The sequence below is a fragment of the Manacus candei genome, unplaced genomic scaffold (assembly GCF_025592945.1).
Source record: "Manacus candei isolate 608988 ecotype Guabito, Panama unplaced genomic scaffold, ASM2559294v1 h1tg000026l, whole genome shotgun sequence".
In the NCBI taxonomy this organism is placed as follows: Eukaryota; Metazoa; Chordata; class Aves; order Passeriformes; family Pipridae; genus Manacus; species Manacus candei.
In genome coordinates this window covers 133,487-156,814 of record NW_026138074.1, presented here as the reverse complement: position 1 = coordinate 156,814, position 23,328 = coordinate 133,487, and the positions used below count along the sequence as shown (strand labels likewise).

General features: G+C 40.3%; 1 protein-coding gene across 3 annotated transcripts in view; it reads left to right on the top strand.

The window, feature by feature from the left end:
- The window catches only part of BMPER (BMP binding endothelial regulator), a 148,013-nt gene that overhangs the window by 21,737 nt on the left and 102,948 nt on the right, over nt 1–23,328 (top strand). For 2 of the 3 annotated variants that reach the window (XM_051789073.1, XM_051789072.1), the window contains exons 3-6: nt 2,861–2,960; nt 14,130–14,212; nt 15,733–15,823; nt 17,014–17,096. In XM_051789073.1, the coding sequence (XP_051645033.1) occupies nt 2,861–2,960; nt 14,130–14,212; nt 15,733–15,823; nt 17,014–17,096 (357 nt within the window). The remainder of the gene's footprint in view (nt 1–2,860; nt 2,961–14,129; nt 14,213–15,732; nt 15,824–17,013; nt 17,097–23,328) is intronic. The other variant, XM_051789074.1, reaches the window with a different exon arrangement.

Genomic DNA, 23,328 nt, shown 5'->3' with positions numbered 1-23,328 from the left:
AGCACCATGCTGTGACAACTGACTTGAGATAGTGATCCAGGTTTAGTGCCCTCCACATCCAGAGGCAAGTCAATGATTCAGCTCCTACTTTCCTCAGAAGCATCCTTGCTGTGAGGACCGCTGACTTTTGGGAGCAAGAGCAAACCCCTTTCTGCTAAAGCCAGGCTACTGAATAGCAAGTAGTTCAAGGTCTACTGGGATAGAGAAAGGAAATGTGAATATGTAGCCTACTGCTTAAGACACCCTCCAGGCAGGAAGGACCCTTCAGTTCTTGTCACTGTACTGTGGGCCACCAATATTCTTCATGTGGAACAACTACTTAATGCAAAACAGTCCTTGACACCAGGACATAAACTCCAAAATCATCTCTCCCAGAAAACCTGCTAAACCATCAGCTTTGCTGGTGATAAGGAAAGAAGAGTAAGACCCAAATTTGGCTGCCCCCTGGGTTGGCTCAATGGTACCAAACTCATCATTGGCAGAGAATTTTGCCAATATGGCCAGTCTTCGCGAGGGAAGATTTGGGAAAGGTCATTAACCCTTCGAGCCTGCGCAGTGGATTTTTTTTTTTTTTCAGGTGAGACACAGTGTGCGCTGAACTGAGCCCACCCTACCTCAGGATTAAAGGGTGGACTCAGTTCAGCGCACACTGTGTGATTTAAGCAATGTGGGGCAAACAGGAGGCTTTTACTTAGGTATAATAACTAACAAGTATCTCCTGTTTAAAATATGTGTGTCGGGGTCATCCTTAGGAACTTGCATTGCCAACCAGATTTTTTGATCTCATTGTGCATTGCCAACAAGAATCAACCATGTCAGGATGTACCTGAGGGGAGAAGAAGGCAAATGGCACTCGGAGAAGACAGAATGAGAAATTGCCTAGGAAGTTGGGCTGCATGAGGCATTTGCCTCAGCAGTCTCCTGAGAATTAGGGAACAAAAAGAAATACAGAGCTGCATTATACTTCTCGTCACTCTCACTGCCATCTGCAACAATAATTTCTTCTTTTGGAAGAGAGAGTCCAATCGGTAGCTGCCCACTGAACCCCCTGATGTGCGTCCAGCCCAGCTAGGTTTGTTCTCAAGGGCACTTTGCATCTTGCTTCTCTTAGAGGTGCATGATGCATGCTGCAACTGGGTAAGTCATGTTCACCGAAGGAAGAAACTCTGAAGTGAATTTTACCCTTCCTTCACAAAATCTTTTGCCATGCAGAAGATTTTCCCACAGATAAAGTTGGTGGGGCTGATGGGCTTATTAAATCTTTCCTTGGGCAAACTGTCATTGAAGAGAATCAGATCTTAGCAGAACCCTTTAAAATACAGACTGTAGTTGATTTGGTAAGCTTGATTCAACAGGCTTTATGGCAGCAAAGTGAAGGGGCACTATGTTCACATTAAGGGAATCACAATTTCACTGTGCACTTTAAAAAAGATGTTGAACCAGTTGCAATGCTGTGCTGTGGCTGCTTTATGCCAGTTCAGAGCTACATACCTGCCATAAATTCAGCTTAAGTTGCCAGTTAAATAGCATTTATGGTTGCTCTGCTAGAGTGATGCAGAGCAGCCAGCACATAGCAGTGACCTGGCTTTTTACAGTAGGCGTTTGTGTCGTTGCAGCTGCGCTTTAGGGCCTGATTCTCATTTGCTGATTTCACAGTGTCTTGGTGAGAGTCCTCATTTACACTGATAAGACTGAAGTGCCTTTATAGCTCCCATCAGATCAGGCAGTGACTTTGAAGAAAATAAACCTCTGATTTTAGACAAAGAGCTGGAGTGTAATAAAAGCTGCATGTTATCCTTCACAGGCACCTTGAATGAGGCCACAGGGAGCAAAATAAAAAGACTGGAAAGCATGGCCTCTTTTCCTTTGGTTTTATGATTTACATTTTTCTAGCCCTTTGATTTTTTAGTCTCTAATTAAGTCATAAGATTGGGTGAGGTGGGTGCTTACATGAACTGGATGGCCACCTGTGTCACTTAATGAACTGAGCTACTAATTATAGGTGGAGGTGACTTCAGAGGGCTACTTTCAGTCAGGAATTTGAAGTAGCAAAACTTTGCTAAGAGAAACGCCCAAAGTATTTGTTTTCTGGAAGGGTTGACACCACTGGGGCAAGGTAAGCTATAAAAGGAATATTTCTGCTGCCTGCTGTCGCACATTCTCTATTGACATTCCTTCATGTAGTCAATGTGCTCTTTGGGCTTGGGAAATCACTGGCTTTTTGCCATAGAAAGATGACACTATAATGTACAGTGATTTTATCTGCTCATGGTTTTCTCAGCGTTTTGGGGAGAAAGATGAATTCCACTAGTCATCTTTTCTGGTATAGTATATAGTAGCCTCTTTTAAAGGACCTCTGGGTAGGCCAGGTAGTACCACCAGCTAAAAATGATTTTCTACAATGGAAAAGTTTTGTCTTCTCTGAGGTTTCCAGCTCTTCCTCTGCCATTTGTCCTTCAGTTGCATAAGAAGCAATTCCTGAGCTGTGTCGTTCATAGGGCAGCACCTCAAGACCCTGAGAATATTTCGATAAGTGCGTGGTGTAGGTTGTTCATTGAAGTAACATGGATTTCTTCAGTGGGGCACATTTTCTTTATGAGAATGGGTAGCAGTCATGAATTACTGTGTAAGCGGGTTAAACACCATTTACTTGGGCTCCTGAATTATTAAAAGACTGTTTTCTACTGCATTCCTTCGAGGGGAGAGAGATGTATTGAATCACAAGGACCATTCCTGAAGTGAAAGAGCAGACTGCTATCCTCATGTTTTATTTTCTGAATTGAAAGAAATGGTAGCATTGCGTTTGGTTTGCTTGCAATAGCTTTTGTTTTTTGTTTTTTGCTTTTTTTTTTTTTTGCAGAATAAGGAAGTGACATGCAAAAGGGAGAAGTGTCCAGTGCTCTCCAAGGACTGTGCTCTCGTCATTAAGCAGAGAGGAGCTTGCTGTGAGCGTTGCAAAGGTGTGGTTCCCTTCCTGTTGTTTCCCGCTTTTTAAAATGTGATCAGTGCACATTTAGGTTGCCAGAGATAGGACAAAGTTTGGAGCTTCTCAGCTAGGACTTGGCTGTCACCAGAGACTAGAAGAGGGCAGTAACCATAATCAAAATATATATGTTTACAAAGCTGAGGGAGATACATAACTTCACATATTTTTCCTGCAATTATTACTTTTTGCATGGCGATGGTCCTTTAGAAATACAACTTTATTCTTCATTGCTATGTTGTCAGTCTTTTAAGAGTTATCTCCTAATTTTATTAGGAATATTTTAGATGAACATCAATCTGCTAGTAGTCACCAGTCAATAAGAATTCCTTAAACTTTTTGTGTGGTTGGACGGAATAGCAATAATGCTTCTGAGTAATAAAGAGCAGGGTAATTATACATGCCTATTCCTATTTCTCCTCATACTGGAAACAAACCAAGCAAATTTTATTCATTGTACTAAACATTTCCTGATTCAAAGAATAATATTGTGGACACTTTTATGAAAACCAAATGAGCAACAGTATGAACAGTATTATACATTTATTTATTGACCAATACTGTATATTCTAAACTCTTTAGAATGAGAGAATTATAAAATAAAAAAAAAAGTAGTGTAGGCATGCATGGCATGTATCTACTATGCTTAACCACATGACAAATATACAAGTAGATGAAGTTGAAAACTAGGTTTTTTTATGTTGACGCAGTAAGTAATGTACTCTAAAACATTTATTTTGCTGAGGGACTGCTGACACAATCACTGAGGTTCAGAATGTCAGATTCATACAACTTTACTTTATTTTTCCTCTGTTGTTTTTAATTCCCCACTGGTGATTGTGTGCTATTGGGAGGGAGATAGAGTAGGATAAATTGTTAGGAAATGGAAGCATTTATTGCCTTCTCAGGGGAAATACAAATGCAGGAAAACAGATTACACTGAAATTCAGATGGAAGAGACATAATGGATATGTATTTTTCCTGAATGGTTGCAGAGGTGTGTTAGATGCTGTGCTTATGATTTGCTTCTGTGCTGCAGCTATGGAATAGGTTTGGCAAGCCCTAGTTCGAGCATTTGTCTAGAAGCCTAGCTTAAAAGAGAAGGAAATGAACTGGAAAAAAATTAAAGCATTACAGAAACAGTAAGAATTTGAAGTTACACGTTTTATTACATGTAATTTATTTCTTTTGTAAAATAGTGTTTAGTGTCAGCTTTATAGGAAAAGATTCCTAAGTGTCAGTTTGATTAGGATGGAGGTTGATTTTTCATTTCCATAATGGAATATGTAATTGCTCAATGGTCTGAAAATTTTATATACGTACATATACATATGTGCATGCATGCATGCAAAATTAAAAGAATGGATGTTTCAAAGTTAAAAATACAGTGTTTTAATTCAGACTCTTTGTAAGATTTTCTGTTTATCTTGAATTGGGGGGGGGGGGTTACCTAAGGAACATTATTAATAGACTTGAGCCTAGCATCTGCAGATTTGTATACCTGACATCTCTAATGTGATAATTAATAGAAACTGTTAAAAAATAGAATTAGGAGGCCCATGGATACTTGAGATAGAAGAGTTAGTTAGAGTCCTTTTAATATATCAATGGACAGAGAGATCCCACTAATAGGCATCCAATAAGATCCCTCATTAAAAAAGTGCTAAAGAAACTAAGCAGCCCTGAGTTTGTAGAGAAAGTCTCCTCATCAGCAAATAAGTAACACGTGAAGTGTATGATCCTTTCATAGTGAAAGAAGGTTACCAGCACATCCTTGCAAAGATCTCATCTTGCCAGTGTGCTCAGAAAAAAACTAGAAAAGGGGCGAAGAGGGACAGAAATAGTGCTGCTGATGACCTAATCTCTGTAGCATTGTAAAGGAGGAGGACTGCCTGCAAGGAGTTGCAGAAAGTTCTCTCAGTAGCTCTCCAAAGGGAAGACTGAATGTTAAGTTTGTTAGGAAAGGAGTAGCTTACAAAACAAAATGCCCCATTTTCCCTCTGTGTGAGTCAGGTAGGCTGCTTATTATTGCCCTTCTGGAGGCTAAAGTAGAACTATGGACCTTGCCCTGTATTTTTGACACTCTCCTAGGTGTTTCTTAGTGGCTGCTGTCAGACAAAAGATTCTTGGTTAAAAGGATGCTTGGTCTGATCTAACATGGCAGTTTCTATGTGCTTAAAATGCAAGAAGAACTTTAAATTTCAGAATTTAAAGAAAAAAAGCTCTCAAGGGCTTAATTTTCAAAGTAGATGTGAAATTTTCGACTTAGTTGTTCTGCTTCTTCTGAAAGGTAAAGCAAAATATGCACCAATTTATGAACTACAGCAGTCCTGACGCCACACATTGTCACCGGGTTGTTCTGGTTCCAGCGGAAGAGGCTGATGGAACCACTTCTTTCCCCAGGAAGGCCGCTCGCTCTCCTGAACACTGCTGGAGCTCCTGCTCTATTATGTGCAAGGTCCAAAATGAATGTCCCATGGGGGGTAATTGGGGAATCAAGGCTGGAAATACCAGCCTGGCTGCCTAGCACTTCAGCTGCTCCCTTTGGTGTCCCAGCAGCTCCCCAGCACTCCCCACACGAAGCTCAGCTGCAGCTGGGACTTGGCCCTGCAGCACTTGTTCTCAGTTACTATTTTGTCAGGCTGCCAGAGTGCCCATAGGGAATGCAAGCAGGAAAAGGGAAACAGGGATTTTTTTTACTTTTTTTTATTTTTTTTTTTACTGGTTGCATTTCATTTAAACGTGAACAAAATGTTATGAAGAAAAGATCTCAGGATCTGATGGCTTTTTTCTTGGCTTCTTTCCAAAGCCTAGAAGAGCTTAATCAGGCCTTAGAGGCTGTTGCCAGCTCTCTTTGATAGCTTCATGTCTTCCTACCTTGTGAAGAAATGAATGAATGAATGAATGAATGAGTGAATGAATGAATGGCTGTTGTCATTTGAATGCAACATCAGAAGGATAACATTAAGACCAAAGGGAGGATTCCAGAACTGGCTTGTGTAGGAAGGAAACCACCGCTTATGAGTCATTTGTGACATTGCTGCCAGTGCATTTCATTCTGTCATGAGGAGCATGAGGACATATGCCCCCATTGCTGGGAGGTTGGACTAGATGACCTTTAAAGGTCTCTTCAAACCCAAACTGTTCCATGATTCTATCTGTCTACAACACTGCATGCAGCTGAACTCTTGTATTGAGAGCTTTGCATACAGGAGAAACTGAATTGTTGGTAGAGAACTTTTCCTGCAAACAGTTGTGTACTAAGCATAAGTCCCTTGCTTCTGTCTGGGTATTTGTATGCTACTTAGATAATTTCTAGTGCTTTTTTTTTTTTATTTCTTCATAAACAGAAAAAGTAAGGAAGAGTAGCAAGTATGGCTTTTGCAATCAGAAAATCCACTGTGGTGGAAATCAAATAGGAAAATATTTGGCTTTACCTTATCTCGGAATCATAGAATATTGTTAGAAGAGTCCCACGAGGATCATCAAAGTCCAGCTCCCGGCCTTGCACAGGACAACCCCAAGAATGGGTCTGAGAGTGTTGTTCAAAGAACAGTTCAATCAAATGCTCTTGAACTCTGTCAGGCTTGGGGCCATGACCACTTTTCTGGGGAGCCTGTTCCAGTGCCCAACCACCCTCTGGGTGAAGAACTTTTTCCTAATACCCAGCCTAAACCTCCCCTGACACAACTTCATGCTGTTCCCTTGGGCCTGTCACTGATCACCAGAGAGAAGAGATCAGTGCCTGCCCCTCTGCTTCCCTCGTGATGAAGTTGTAGATTGCTAAGAGGTGTAAGATTTAAATTAAGATTTAGGATTTAAATTCTCCAGACTAGCCATGAGTTTTAACATTGTTCTTGACTTTAGGCCCACAGGACCTTGATAGTAACATCAGTGGGGCAAGGCACAATTTTACTGTGTGTTTATGCAAAGTCTAGAACAGAGAAATGTAGACCTGTGATTATGGCTCCCTGATGCAAGGAGAGTAAAAATGACTAAGACTAATAGTGAAAATTTTCAAGAAGAATATTCTTTTGACAGATATGTACTGTAGTTTATAAAATATACCATGTACCTCTAGAATACTATTCGTTTTGAAAATGCTAAAAAATTAAACCCTCTTATTACTTTTGCAAGGTCACTTTTCATCTCTGATTTTATTTAATATATTTAATGAAAACATATGAGATCATTGAGATTGTAGAAATAAGCATTTTCTTATGTAGTTGGATGGAGACCTGTCACTTAGATACAGAGCTCTCTACAGATCTAATAATAAATTATGTGCTTTGTGAAGAAAGTGGTATTACTGGCTCAGGACTGCCTAAAGTTTGCATTTCTAAAATGGTGCATGATATTCTACTCTCTTATCCTAAGAATCTGAATCTTCTATGGATATGCAAAGACAAATTTGGTGGTATTTTTTTTACAACAGAGACAATTTGTTCAGAATTTTCTTCAGTTCCCCTGTGAAATTTTGCATTTTCTGTCCTTCTTAACTTTTGAGAGTTACTGGGGGTTTTTTTGTTGTGGTTGGTTTTTTTGTTTGTTTGATTTTGGATTTTCTTTAAATTATGGATCTTAGAGGTTCTTGTGCTATGCTCCATTGATCTGAAATCTACCAAAGAATGGAATCCCAGCCCAGGCAACAGCAGTGCTAGGTCCCCTGAATACTGAATATCCAAAGCTATTGTAGTTAATTGTGCATTTCTTGGAAAGGCTATCAAATACTGTGGTTGAGGATTTCAACCCATTTCAGCAGCCAAGTTCAGCTATTACGACTGGCTTGCAAAGGGAGTTAGAGGGAGGTTATAAGATTATTGGTGTTCTGGCTACTCTACTAATGCCCTGGAGGATCCATATATACATTTGTCACTTTGTTCACTGTGGACACCCCTAGTATGAGTTGCCAATACCAGTTTGGTGTGCTGCTGTAAGACTAACAGGGGACCTTTGTGTGGGGCCCTCTAACTTGCAGCCCACCCTTGCATGCTTTAAGGCAAACTCTCAGAGACAAGGGATGATAACATGGATGGAGGGGGATGGGATCGGATGGAAAGACAATATAGATATTTTCCTAAAAGGTCTTTTTCACCTTCACCTGAATAATCTAGTCCTGGCATCTGTCAGAGACTGGTTAAGGGAAAAGATGTCTTAACTTTTCTATTGGTCTTTCCCACTGCTTCTGAGCCTCTTGGTAATGCATTCCAGCTCCAAATCAGGAGACCTTTTTCTTGAGGCTGGAAGTACGGGTCCATGTCAGCATTCATTCAGTTTTTAGCTTTGTATTTCAAGCAAAGGCAGAGATTTTGAAGCAGTGACACATAGCCATCAGGGACAGTACCACCCAGTATAATCCTGATGCCAGTTTTAATTACTTATGGTTATGCCTAAGAAAAGGTCTCTATCTCTCCATTCTTCCTTTGGGTTGACTCTTCTTGCAAAGGTCTTGCATATACTTTTGGTATCCCTTGAATGTCTGGTGTATCCTATTGTGTTCAGTAGCACCTAGAATTTTGGATATTCCCTTACTGAATATAATTTTCCATTTATGTAAGAAACTTCTAATGAACTGTTTTGTCGTGTTGTCATAAATACTTTTGCAGTCAAATATCAGTTACCCAGATTTTTATTTTAATGTTTTTAAATACTATGTTTCTCTGGAACAACATGATAAATGTTTTAGGACATGTAATACTGGAATAAGAATTTCTTTCAGTATTTGACTTTGAAGCTGCAAGCTGTGCTGATCATGAATGATTTTGCTGGTATGAAGAAACTGGGTGTAAATGGCAAATAGTTGTGCCACCAATCAACATCATTCGTGAAAAAGCTCATAACCATGAGAGATAACAGTTCTCCAGCTGCCAGGCTTGGCAAGCACATTAAGTGTCAGCTCAAGATTCAATGGCAGCTCTAACTATGTGGCATTTTGGATCACTGGGTTCTTCGGAACCCTGCAGAGTGACTTTTTTCACCCTATACATACATTCATGGAACGTAAGACATTTGGGAAGGTGAAATTCAGTTCCAGTGGGGTGCAGGGGGCAAAAACAGCACTGGGAGGAGTTGATGTGTTTGTTTCTGCTGCTATTTTCTCAGCTTTGCATCATATGCCTGTGAACCAGAACAGCTCACCCCCATGACCACTTTATTCTGCTGTGTTGTGTACCCTTTATATGGTCCCTGTGCCTTGCATCCCTTGGGTATTGTAGTTGTGATGGCTCAGCTGCAAATAGGTTTACTTGTACTCAGTCACAGAGGAAAGAGTTGGATTTTCACTGTTTAGAGCTGGTCTTGATAAGCATGGGAGGTTTTGTATACATTTTCATGCTTCTGTGTTGACAAATGAAGACCAGGGTTACTCAAAAGGAAGTTTAATTTTCTGGTAGCTGTCAATGGCTTTACCATCACTAAGAAATATGAAAATATATTTTATAATAGGTGTATGTGTGATTCACAATTCTTTCATTGTGACCAACAGATTTCATGCCAGGGAAATACTGCAGAATGTGCAAGTTTTTTTTTTGGGGGGGTGGTTTTAGTTGTTTTTTGTTTGGCTAGATCTGGTATTTAGTGTTAGCATGCCTGGATACCTCCCTGAGGAATAATTTATCAAACACTAAATAAAACATGTCTTCTGACTGTTTTCTTTTTCCTAATGTTTATTTTCCATGCCAATAGAGAGGTTACTTTTTTAAATAGAAAGTGGAGGAAAGCAAAAAAAGACTTAATAGGAGAAGAAAGATGCTGAAGAAATGAGGGATGGGGAGCTAGTCTATTGTGCACCAATCTATCACTTTCTCTTGGGAGAATAAGGAAATGACTCGTCTATAAAATTCTCATTAGCCTAAAATAAGCACAAGTCTCTTCTGGAATCTTATTAGGCAATGTCAAATTGAGTAATAAAGCGTTGTTTTTAATGAACTGCTGAGGACACTGGTTGAGCTTTAGCACTACTAAACTGTCTCTTACAGTCAATTTCCCTATCTTCATGATGGTGCTATGTGCTGGGGTGTCTGGGGAAGAAGAAAAAAGGGTCATTTATCAGAACTGCAGGATTTGGAAAGACAAATGGCTTCCTGATCATCAACTTGTCTACGTGCCAATAACAAAATCTGCTATAATTTGCCTCTTTTGTTATTCCAGTCCAATTTTATGTGAGGATTTTTATTTTGGAATTAAATTGTTCTTTTGAATTAAATTGGCCAAAGGTTGGTTTATTATGTTTGAAACTAAGGTGCCCAAGTATGGCATGCGTAACATTGAAACAAAGTTGCTAAATAAGCAAATTAGAAGTTATTTAACTTTTTTAGCATAATTTTTTTCATGCTGGAAGGACTCAAGTCTAGAGGATCATTTTGCCTTTACGAGGTGACTAGAAAGTAATTAACATTAGTTTCCACTGTGTATGCAAACTTCAAAGTATTCAGTGGTTTGGTTTGATTCAGATAAGCCACTTTAGGCTTGCGTGTTTATCCAGGACTTATCTGAAATATTTGGATTGAAGGAGGTAATGGCAACAAAACCTGCAACTAGCTGAAAGTTAATATTTTACATTAATAAAATACCAACTATTCTTAAAGAAAGAAGCAGGAAAGACTAAAAAATCAGGACACACTCCTTTGCTGATATGAATCGCCTTGACTCTTTTAAAATAGATGTAGACCATTGATATTTAACTTCCTTTCATATGTGGAATCCTAAAGGTTTTCCTTATAGGGTAGGGTTATATGACTCAGGATCAAATTTACTTATTAATGTCAAATCTGTTACTTTTCACATACTCCATTGAGCATTCTCAGGCTTTTTGGGTTACCTTCTTGAAAACCTCTTCTGTGGCCCTTTTTTTAAAAAGTTTTGTTTTAATTAGGTATTCGGGCAGAAGTAAGGGGATGGCATTTAAGTGATCATCCTAAGCTCTCATCTTTCTTAATTTATTCTTTTCTTCTACTCGCGCTTTCAAAGGGTGGATGGAGACAGTAAGTTAACGTACTAATATTTCCAAGGGGCTTTGAGGGAATAAAAAGCACTTTAAAAAGACTTTTAGGAACTTGAAGTATGTTCCATCATATTCTGTTTTGGAAATTGACATCAGGGACTTTGCTGATGCCTTTGAACACGAAATACTGAGTGACTGCTACCTTCCAAGGCAAAGATGAGGGACCTTTAACCATGGATGAGCCAGAATGGCTTGACTGAGCTGGCACATAGAATGAGGCGGGTTTGACTCAGTTGAATTTAAGTGAGGCTCGGAAATTTCCATGCCATGAGTAGTGGGGCTGGGAAAGTCTGGCTGTATGTTTGCAGGTGTCAGCTGAGAGATTTGTACATTGAAAGTGAGGTTGAGAAAAACTAGCTGGTATGTGGGCTTTGTTTCTTTTTCCTTTTGAAGAGTGAGTGGTGGGTGTAGCTCTAGGGCATCCAAAGGGCAGAGTGTCAGGGCACACCTCTGGTCAGAGACAGGTTAAAGTGTCACCCAGAGATTGTAAAGCACTCCTTTCTTACCCTTTTCAGTTTTGCTTGCCATTCAGCTTTCCCCCATCTCTCACCAAGACTGCTTGTGTTACTGGCAAATTCTCCCCTTCCATCATGCTGTTTTCCTCAACTGAGCATCTGCTGAAATCCAGCTCCCACCATGCCTCGCATTGGCGTTGGATGGGTGCTGCTCTGTCTCCCTAATTCAACCTGCTGGCCCATGCCAAAGCTGAAGAGCAATCTTAGTATCTCCAATGCTTCTGCAGACTTTTCCATCCTGGTCTTCATTTCTAAATTTCCCTTTTGCTGCCTGCAAGCTCTACCTGCCGTGACTACATATGGTGTGCCATTCCTTTTCTGCTTTCCATAGGGACAATGGCTTGTGCTGCAGGGCAGAGGATTTTATAGCATAGCTTGGATATGCACTTCAGGCAAGAGCAGTGCGGACTGTATGGATACACCACCTTCATGCTTTGTTGACCAGAGTAATCCTGGAACTGAAAGTTTCAGTTTAATATGCACATCTGTACATGCAGATTAGCCCAGGATCATTAGCTTTCTTATAGAGGAAACATTTTAAATTCAAAAACATAATTGCTGAGCAAATATGCAAGGTATTTTGCAGTTGCTGGTTTCCAGCCTGGCCCTTGATCTTGGTTCTGGTAAAACATGCACATGGATATTTAACAACGCAGCTGGTTCCATCTTGAGTGTCCTGCACACTTGTAAACTGTTTCTTGGATTTGGATCAGTATGACCTAGGCTTCTGCAACTTGAGGATGTTAAAACACATTGAACCGGCTCTGCATTCATCAGTGTTTGTAGCGAGCAGCAAGCGAGACTGTGCTTTTAGATTAACTCAGTGTTTTTCAGAACGGGACTTCAAAACATGTAAGAGGAGTATAGGGCTTCATGCTTCTCTCTTGACATGTTGGCCTGCATGTATGAGAGCTCAGAGAACTGTATTTAATACACTAAGAATCTGAACAAATCATGTCATAGGGGCTTTGCTACTTAAAAAATACAAGATTCGTGTGTATACCTTGTACCTTCTAGTATTTGTCAAAGATGAAATCATAGCCAGCTCTCAGACTACTGATCAACTCTTTTTAAAACATACTTCTTTCAGCTTGGGTAAGTGAAATAGCCTCAGCATCTACAGATTTCTCCTGTGTTACTCTGTATTTAGCCTGGAAAAAATTTTTCTAAATACTGCAAATACTGAAGTACAACTCTTGTGTTGTATAGGATCTTAACTAGAGGCAGTGAACACATTTGCAAATGATCTTTATATATCGTGTTTCCTTTAAATTTTGTGTTGAATTCAGAATGATTTTATAGGGATTTTAAGTTCCTCCTCACTTCAGAGCTGTGACCTCTGAGTTTCCTTATATAGTGGCCTGAAAGATTTACTGGTGTAGGGCTGATAAATTGCCTTTATTTTCCGAAGGATGTAAAATGTAGCCCAAAGCAGGACAGTGCACCAACACAGCAGAGAATGACTTAGAGTAGTTGCTAAGGTAGGATGTGGCAAGTCTTTGGCAAGAATCCTGTTGATTTCATGGGCTCTTTTATCGAGATAATTTTGAGTAAAATACGCTAGTAAAAAAACCTAAAATGGAAAAAAAACTAAATGGAAAATGGACATTTTTCCACAGAAAATGGGGTATGTGTGCTTGTAAAATTTTTCTCTGAAACATTCTTGGTCTCCAAAGAATTTTTCTAATTGAAACAATTTTGCTTTAATAAGATAACTTTTAAAAAACCAAATATTTCATTTCTACTTTATAAGTATTTTCTAGTTTTGCTTCTCTAGAGAGTTATTTTATTTTCTTTTTGTTCTTTTTTGGTTTTCTCTTTTGCAAAATAGCAGAAAACAGCAAAAGAGTGGGAAGGGAAACTGGTAGGAACATGCAATAAAAATGTGAAAATTAATGTTTGTTTTGGCGTTTGTTTGTTTTCCAAATGGCTCTATGAAACTTCATTTTGCACAAAAAAATGTAGGCTGATCCAGTGCAGGGGCAAGCGAACCTGTTTTCTGTTAACAAAGTTGTCATACAGCGTACAAAGACATATAAAGTCAAGCCCTATGGGACTCCAAAATGCCTCCACTGCTTTTAGTTTATGTGGATGGTGATCCCTTCTGTCACGAAAGTGAAAAGGCATAGGACAGAGGTAGCTCTGCCAATGTCAGTTCATCCATGCTGAGCTGCACTTGCTGAAGAGCTCTCATAAGGGCTTTGGTTAATGGATGAAGATAACATGGCCAAGCTGGATAGTGAATGCTTTTTCCAGCTCTTCTTTTACCCTCTCTCCTCCCTCTCGCTGTTCAAGTGCATGAGTGACTGAGTAGTTCAAGAATGGACTGCACAATAAGCACTAACATTCGTTTTTAAGTAAATTGTCACTGATTTTGGTTTGTCTTGAACAGTCAGAGTTAGTAAGGAGTTTGGCCCATCATGCATCAGCAGCAGATGTTCAGGGAAGCACTGCTGCCACCCTCCCAGGGCACGATCCTTCTTGTTAGTGCCAGCTGTCATCTCTACCTCTTTTGTTAACCCAGGGGAGAGCGGAGGTTACGTTTAGGATGCTGCTCTATGATCCTCATCAGCAGCCTCCCACGAGATTGCATTCAACGGAACTGATGTGCTTCTGTCTCGTCCTCTAGATTGCAGTTTTGAAGGACGGACGTACAACAGCTCTATGAAATGGCACCTCCCTAGCAATCCCTGTGTTACATACCAGTGCCAGGTAAGGATGTCATAAACATTGTGCTAATTGAGTTGTAAGCTTTTCCCAGGAAATTCTGAGTCTTCATTTATCCAGTCCAAATAACCTGAAATATTTTATACCCAAAGCACAATATGGACTTTGAATTTAAACTAATTTAAATCCACTCAGATGTGGCCAGCTATAACCAAACATTCAGAAGGATAGGTTTTAAATGACTTGAGTACCATCATACCCAAACATTACTGAAGGAGAGGTACACAGCCATGCCATTTCCTGCTATCTTGACCTTGAAATATGTCTTTTTTTTTTTTTTTTTCCAGCATGCTAAGCCTTTTGTGAGATACAAATTATTTTAGTAATTGGACACTCCTGTGTGTATGCATCCCTGGGTTTTACCTGGGATGTTTTTTAAGAGAAACCCACAACCAGATCTTCATTTCCTGGGCTCCCGCACTGTTAACACGGTGGTATTTTTGGTAGCTTGCCTATCTGCAACCATAACATTTTCAAGATTATTGATTTTCAGATTGAAACCAAGTAATTATGTCGGCAATTTTAGTTTCCCTCTGTGAATAGGTCTGCCATTTTGATGACAATTTGAGCTGGTTTTAATAATAACACTCAGGCAGCTACTAAGAATGGCAGTTAGAAGGAGGAGAGATGAATGAGTATGAAGAGCTTCTACTAACAGAACAGAGTTTCATGGTTTTCTCTTGTTCTGTAATACTTCTGCTCTGTGAAACCCACCTGCATTTTTAAAGATGAGTACACTGAGAAGACTGAAGTTGGAGCAGCAGTATTCTGTATCCTTGCACTTCATGAAAAGATACTCACTATGTGAATTTAGATATGCTGCATGAAAGTATCAGTTTTTATTGCCTGTTTCAGTGTCTAAATGCAAAACTGGGTGGTCCTGTTTACCCTAGATCCACACATTTGAAAAAATTTTCCCTTGCTTCCAACAGCAAAACTGCAAGCAGAAAAAAAAAAGGTAACAGCCTTTTGGGCACAGAACCTCACACCCAGATTTGTTCAGGAGGACTCTTGACTTCTGGAATAAGTACAGGAAATGTTAATTTACTAATACTTATCAGGCAAAACATCAAAGATAAGTGTCTCCCCTCTACAGAACAAGATGCTTTTATCTGCTTTCTAAGTCTATTTTCATCCAATGGGAGAGGGAGGAGAATGCCTTGTGTCTGGCCTGTTTTCACGAGAGCTGCATGGCAGATTACCGAGGTTAAGGATTCCTGATAAAGCAGGATTCCTTTTCCTAAGAGGATGCTAGATTTCTTACCTGATGCATTTTAAGGCAAATCCTGTGCCTGGAGTCAGGGAGACTCAAGTGGATCTTTTGACTGTGGATTAACCCGAATCGTGATACCAGGCAGCAGGTACAGAGAAAAAGAGGTTTTGAAATCCAGTGCTTTGCAGCATGTGCTGGGCTTTAGTTGTACTGCTAGTAAATGGGATTTTTTTTGCTTGTTCAAGCAACCACAGTGCTAACAATGAACGTGTCTGATCTGCATGTTTTACAGGAAGGAGTGATAGTGGAGTCAGAAGTACAGTGTGTTGTTCATTGCAAAAACCCTTCCAGACTCAGGGGAATGTGTTGTCCTGTGTGTCCAGGTGAGATTTTATGGGAAAATGCTGTTCTACATATGCAACTCTATTTCTAATGGTACCCATTGTTACCTGCGAGGCTGCCTCTAACTTCTCTGCTGTATCTAACCAGTTACTAAAATGTGGGCTGGTGACTTGCAATGCACAAAATGACACAAGAAGAGCCCGCTTAATACTTTTTAGTAGAGGACGTGCAGACTAGGGGATACATAGGCAATAGCCTGTGGCAATATTCACAGATGTATTGATGTAATTTTTCAGAGGGTCTGTCAGCTGGGTTTGCCTGGCCGATGACCATGATTTTGTTAGAGGGAAAGTATAAGAGTAATCCTAAAAAAAGGAGATTCACTTTTTGAAGGGGAATGGGAGTGGGTTGCCTTTGTGAAGCACAGAGGCAAATTACCATGTTTTTTTGAGGCTGATTTGATTTTAACAGAAGTTTTGTAGGCAAACACTACTCCAGTTGTGATCTAATGGTTTTATTATATTTTGATTAGTTATAATATCTGCCAACATCTAATATAAACCCAGGGAGTAAGAATAAGTTAGTAAAAAGCGAACAGCTTAAAAAAGTGTTTTAAAGCCACTTCTAATGGAAGACTTGACCTAGCCTCTACTTCATTGGTGCAAATTTCTCTGTTACAGAACGATTTTTTCTTTCCCCCCAAAAAAGACATTTAGGGATTTTTAAGGATTTTTAAGGCTTCTGAAGTGACTTGTATTCTTCTGAAGTGATTCGCTCTCTACAGCCATCTGAAAGGAAGTTGTAATAAGGTGAGGGTTGGTTTCTTCTCCCAGGAAACTAGAGACAGGACAAGAAGATAGCCTCAAGCTGCACCAGGAAGGGTTCAGGTTAGACATCAGGAGGAATCTCTTCATGGAAAGGGTTGTTAAACATTGGAATGGACTTCTTAGGGAGGCAGTGGAGTCACCATCTGTGGAGGTGCTCAAGAAACGACTGGATATGGCACTTAGTGCCATGGTCTAGTTGACAAGGTAGTGACCAGACAAAGGTTGGACTTGATGATCTTGGAGGTCTCTTCTAACCTCTATGATTCTGTGATTCTGTGATTCTGTGATACTGTATTAGAGAGGATGGTATGATTTGTTTTTCATATTGCTCTGCAGTGGGGTGTGTTATAGAGAAAAGGCAGCATGCTACCTTGAGCTAAACTTATTCAAATGCTGTTTTCCAGGTTGTGTATTTGAAGGGAGACTTTACGATGAAGGAGAAGAATTTAGGCCTCAAGGAAATAAATGTACCAAGTGCTCTTGTATTGTAAGTATTTGCCTTTTGGCATTGTATCTCCCTGTCTGAACTTCAAAAGGCACATTATTATTGCCATAACAAAACAAAAAAATATAAGGAATTCAACACTATTATGCATTCTTCTCTTGGAATTTGGGTTTATATTAAAGAATTTGTGGCACTAATACATGGTATTGCTCACATTCTGAGTTTATAATCTTTTTTGTGACCTTACACTGTATGCAGATGAAGCAAGATATTTGGGAAAGGGCTGATCTGTTGAATTAGTGGTGCTTTTTCTGTGATGGGATCATGCAGGAGGAGACAAAAAGCTGGATTTTTTGGCTTGATGCTTAATGAAAAGCATCCTGGATTTTATGCTTGATTAGCAACAATATAGAGAGGAAGTAATAACTGCATCCTTTGGATAAAGAGCACAGGCTTCTTTTTCACTTCCATTAAGTTAAGAGATAATGCTGTATGAGTTGGGGTAAATAAGTTTGACTTCATTGCTGTAATCTGTGAGACAAGTAAAATGCAAAGTTCAGATCACTGCTTTTGTTGCAATTTGTGGGCTGGTTATCAGCAGAATATGCAAGGCTGGGGAACTTTACATTTCAGTAGAATGCTGAGAGATTTGTCAGTACCAGACATGGTTCTCCTGCATCATGAAAATAAAATAAAAAAAGGAGGAAAGATGGACTTCAAAAATTAGTATATATTTATATATAGGCACACATTTAATGAAGTTGCTACAGAGAACTTAGGCTGTTTTGTGGGGAAAAAAAATGCTGGTAATCTGCAAAATTAATTCACATTATATCATTACTGTTCCTATGGAGATTAGGGTGTTCAGGTAATTTTTTTTTTTTAATTTTAATCCTGTAATAATGAAAATATGCCACCACTCATGTCACAGTGATATACACCCTGGGCTCCTGCTCTGCCAAATGCCTTCTGTCCCAGGCTGAGAACCATTGCTCCCTGTGTACCTGGTGGGTCCCCCTCTCACTTCAGTTCAGCTGTAGAGCAGCTCTGGCTTTCCTTAGTTATGTTCCCCAGGGGAAGGCAGGTCTGAGTGGTTGAGAAGTTTGTGGAGAAATGCTCAATTCTTTTTAGGTTGTGCTTTGCTCATTCATAAGTACTGTACAGATATTGCCTATTGCCCAGTTACTGGTGTGCCAACATCTCCTTGATCAACTTCCCTTTGTTCTCTAAATATCAAAAGCAACTGTGCTGAGAAGAGCAGGGGGGGTGGGAGATCTTTAGGGAGAGCAATATAAAGAAATATAGGAATATAGGGTCCCACCTGAGGATCTTACCTTGACAGTTACTAGTATCAGCTATGTTAGGGAAGGAAACACATTAACTACTGAGAGTAAGACATTTAAAGCCTCAAGCAAGAGGCTTAACTTCCAAGAAAGACAGCATGATTGTTTTGGGTGTTAATGACATCTGTATAAAGAGTCCAGCTCTCATTTTGAATCTTACTGACAGCCAAAGAAATGCCATCTATGCGTGAGCCACACCAGACCTCCCATCCCTCTCTTTGCAAAACCTTTTTTTTACCCTCTTGCCAGTTTCCTTCAGAATTTGAGCCTATAGAATTAAATTTGAAGTAAATAATGGGAGCATCCTTAGGGCTTGTGATAGTGGTTTGCTGCCTGCTTTGCATCCATTCCCTTTTGGAATGGGTCTCCAGTGAATCTCTTATCTAAGCAGTTGGTGGATGGATGCCTTATTTAAAGATATCTATCTAGTCATGTGATGGGAGCAGGCTTGTGGGTGATGGGCTGTAAGCTGTCCACATGAAAGGAAGCTCCTCACCCCAAATTAGATTTCTTCTGGGATTTCAGATTGTAACTATTTAGCAAGTCTTTCATGGAAATGTGGGAGAGGAAGTAACACAAATTACTGCTAAGGTATTTTGAGGATGTGTGTGTGTAACCCCTTTCACTTTAGAGTAAATTTTGCATTTTACTTGGGAGTAAACTTTTCTAATGGTGAATTATTCTGGACTCCATAGGCCATCACTTTCCAAGGGGTAGTTCTGACTTGGGACTGCAGACAGCATTGAATAGGAAGAAAGTAAAGAGGGGTGGCTGTTATTTGTTTTCCTGGAGAGATGTAGCATTGATCTGCACTCGCTAAATGTATTAAAATAAGGAATTACTTAAAAAACACGGATTTTATTTTTGCAAAATGATGCACTCAAAAATCAGTACATGTCAGGAGGCCTTGACTGTTGGGCTCCATCTTTGGAAAACTCTTGTGTTGTTCAAGTTTGTGGTATTTTCAGCTCAAAGTGGTGCCTAGTAGGTACTACTGAGCTCCTAAAGAACGTGAAATGATTGTTAAGATGTTGGGAGGGTTTTCATTGTTTGTTTTTAAGACACATTTTTTATGCAATTGAGGACAAAATGGGGATCTTGGGAGTTGGGGATCCTTGTCTTGGTGAAGCAGGCTGGTCAGTTGCAGAGCTTCCCATGTGCTCCATGGCCCCAAAGGTTAGAGAAAGCAATGGCACAGCCATGCCTGGGCAATTCACTCAGTCCTTACCCGCCAGGCACTTAACTCATTGATATAGTTTCTGCTTAACACCAATTGTAGTTCTAGTTATTGTCTACTGAAAACCAGACCAAACCCAGCAAACTCATTTCATGGAGGTCACTGAAACAAGCCATTAACTAATAACTTTTGGGTTGTTACCGATTCAGGCTGTGCTTGCGGCAGCGAGGCGGAGATGAAAGGCCCTGTATTCCATTACCACTCTCCTAAGCGAGCTGCTCCTTGGGGTGACTAAGATTTCTTGCTGAAAATGAGAATGTATCACCTCTCACTCAATGCATATTGCCTGTCAGGAGTGAACGAGCTGGCTTTTAATGGCTCAGTTTCTCTGGGGAGAGGCATTTGTGTAGAAAAGGTGGATGGGATAATAGGGATCTCCTCGCACCCCGGCTGAAACCCAGCTGTCTTGCAGTAATTCAGCTGTCTGGCTTGTTCCTGCATTTCGTGATAGGACAGCAGCCTGTTCTAGAGAAACCTTGGCTATTTTCCCTACCATAAGCACCTACTTAAATGAAGGACTGGCTGCTTTAATCAAGTGTTATTTCTCAGATACTACTTTTATGAGGTCGAGAGTGTGTTTCTGCTTGCACAGTAAGAGCACTTGGCTTACATGTTTCCTTTCCTACAGCCTGCATTAAAATAGTCAGACTGTGATTATCGTAAATGTTTTCATTTTCTCTTTTGATGTAGCACGTTTGGAAAAAAAAAAAAAAGTGGAGGGGGAGGAGAGAGAGCCAGGGAGGGAGGAGAGGAGGTTTGGCAGGAAAGTGACCTTGTGTGAGAGAGGTAACCATGGAGAAGCTTATCTCTAAATGGTAGTATCCAAACTCATAACTAGCCCCTTTTGACTCTCAGCACTGTTACCCAGAGCATGGGCGCTGCGCGTTTCGGCATGCGAGGCATGCGGCGGTACGAGGTACCACCATGCTGAGAGCGCGCAGCACTATGGAGACGCCACGGCCCAGGACATGCCTTCCTCCACACCCCTGCGGGGAGGAGGGAAGCGGACCTGCGTGGGAAATGATTGGAGGCTGGATTACGGCATTGCTGAGATGGCTGAGAGCTGGGAGTGGGAAAGGTGGCATTGTGTGTCTGTCCTTCAGGGAAGCAGATCATGGGGACAGCCACTGGCAGGGTGGTTATGCACGTTTGGTCCCCAAATGGCATTGTTTCACGAAAGCAATGCTGGCCTCTTAGCTGCTCTTCCAAAATGATTTGGAACAAGCGAAACCCAAATGGCTGGAAGCAGAGCATGGTGATTTGGGGCCCTTGGAGAGCTGAATCGAAAAGCAGCTTCTGCTCAATCTCCTTTGCACCATCGGAGGCTTTTACACCGCTGCTCGGGGGGACTCGGGACGCACACAGCTACTGGTCTGCTGGTGCACTTGTGGGTGTGTGCGTGCAAGAAACGTCTTGTCGCTTATATTCCTGAGTGTTAGGGTGCAAAAACTGAATAGCGAAAGTTTTGCACAAAGGAAAGGGAATTGCAGCAAGAAAAATCTGTTTCTAAATCAGTGAGTAACAGGCGTTTAGACTGTGATAAGTAATGAAAAACTACATATGTGTTTTGTATGTTGAGAGTGGAATTCATCTTCTCTAGCTCCAGCTATTCAGAAGTAATGTATCTGATTTGAACTACTTATCTGAACTCCTCTTCAGTTAGTGGAGAGAGAGAGAGAGAGAGACAGAGAGAGAAAGAGGTGGGATGGATTACTCTATGCAGATGCTTATCTTCCTCCACTAACTAGAGAGGGAGCCTACCCAGCTCCCTGGCCTCAGAGATGGCTGAAGATAGCCAAGACTGATCCTGCCCCTGCAGTCAGCTGGGTAATTAAGTACCCTGATACTGCTTTAAAGGCCTGGCTTTAACTGGTATTGGGAGCTGTTGGAATACATTCCCATTACAGTAGACTGTGGGGGAGGAACACCAGTCTACTGGGAAATTCAGAGGAGCATGCAGTTAAATGTATAATTCAAATTCAAATTTCCATCCTCAGTGCAGAGCCAAATGCTGATCTTCCCAAATTTCCCTGTACTTCAGCTGCTTTGATTCAGCTCCAAACTCCAGCAGACACTGTCTGCCCCCATTCAGGGGCTAAGGAGTTGTGTGTAGGGGTGAAAAAGCAAAGAGTTGATCTTTTGCTAGGAGGAGTGTTCACATCCTCAAAGTTAGAGACATTAGTAGAAGTGGTTGGCCTATGGGTGGATGCAAATGAAGACCAGTAAGTAAGGGTTACTCACTGTGTCTCTGGGAACCACCTAGAAGTTTGTGCGCAGATTTTTTGCAACGTTAGAAAGTTTGACTTTCTCAATAGCCTAATAAAACCCCAGTCTTCCAGGTATGTGAAGTATGGCTGCACAGGTAGCCAAGGACTTGGTATATACTAAACTTTAGCAAGAAAAATAAAGCTGCATGGAACCATAGACAGTCTCCTGTTACTTTTTTTTTTTTAAAATCTGATTTTCTTCAGGCTTCAAAAAGTATACCTACTTCCACGGGGATTGTACAGTACATGTTCCATGTCTGAAATATTAAATTCCCTTAATTTTTTTGAAGATCAAAGTTTAAAGAAAATAGTTTGGACATTAAAAAAGAATGTTTAAAAACAGTGCTTTTTTTTTCTCTTATCTGATTGAGATGCATAGCCATTTTTAATCTTTCTTTTGATTTCTCTCAAAAAATGTGTCTGACAAAAAGATAAAAAATAATTTTAATAAAAGTAATGGAGTAAAGTTAAAAACTTTAATATTAATATTAAATATTAATTAAATGTTAATGTTTAATATTAAATTAATAGCAATTTTTCTGAAATAGAAGTAAACTGTGGCATAGCAGTGCAAGTGGACATAATTTAGTGTAATTATTCAGTGTAAATTATTCATATTCATAAGCACTTAAAATCTCAGACATTAGAAAGCGTTTTTCTGTGGCAAGGTCTCGTTTTCTCCCTCCATGGATGTTTGAATTTTGCCCTACATCTCTCCTACCTGCAGAGCTTCCTAGCCCACCTAGTCCAAGTGTATTCCCAGGTCAGGCTGCAGAAACTCTTCATCATACTTTTAATTTTGGTGTGAATCAAATGAGTCTCTCTGTACAGCAAGAGACTGTGCCCAGTTTGGGCACATTTTGAGGGGAATAGAGATATGGAGCAGCTCTGTGAAAGTCTAGATTATTCTTTAAGGATCATGGACCCAGAAAAGCAGCATCTTTCTCGTATCCCTTCCTTCTTCAGAGCCTTTTGCTTGCCCTTCGTACCCTGCAGAATTCAGCTCAAATTTACCTTCCATGCTGCAGCATGTTCCATGTTCCTCTTGGTGTGCAGTCAGAGGGGTTCCAGCTGCTCTTCCTTCTTCTCCTTCGTTTCACATAGGTAGCACTATCCAGTTATTATTTCTGAGATGGCATGTATCGGCAGCAGTCAAAGATGAGTACCTGTTGTACTTTATGTCCTAAGGACATGTATTTCTGTCCCTAAGAGAAAAGAGTATGAAAAAAGAATGTGAAGAAAGATGAAAGTCCGATTTGACAGATTTCTGCGGAGAATTTTTCCTGCCGGAGCAGGAGGGTGGAAACACTGAGGAATTGGAGGAAGGAGCTCTGCCTTTATAAGGCTCTTGTTTAGACAGAGACTGTCTTTGCAGTTTTATGATCCAAGATGATATTATGGTAATTAGTGAATTAAGTGATACTAGA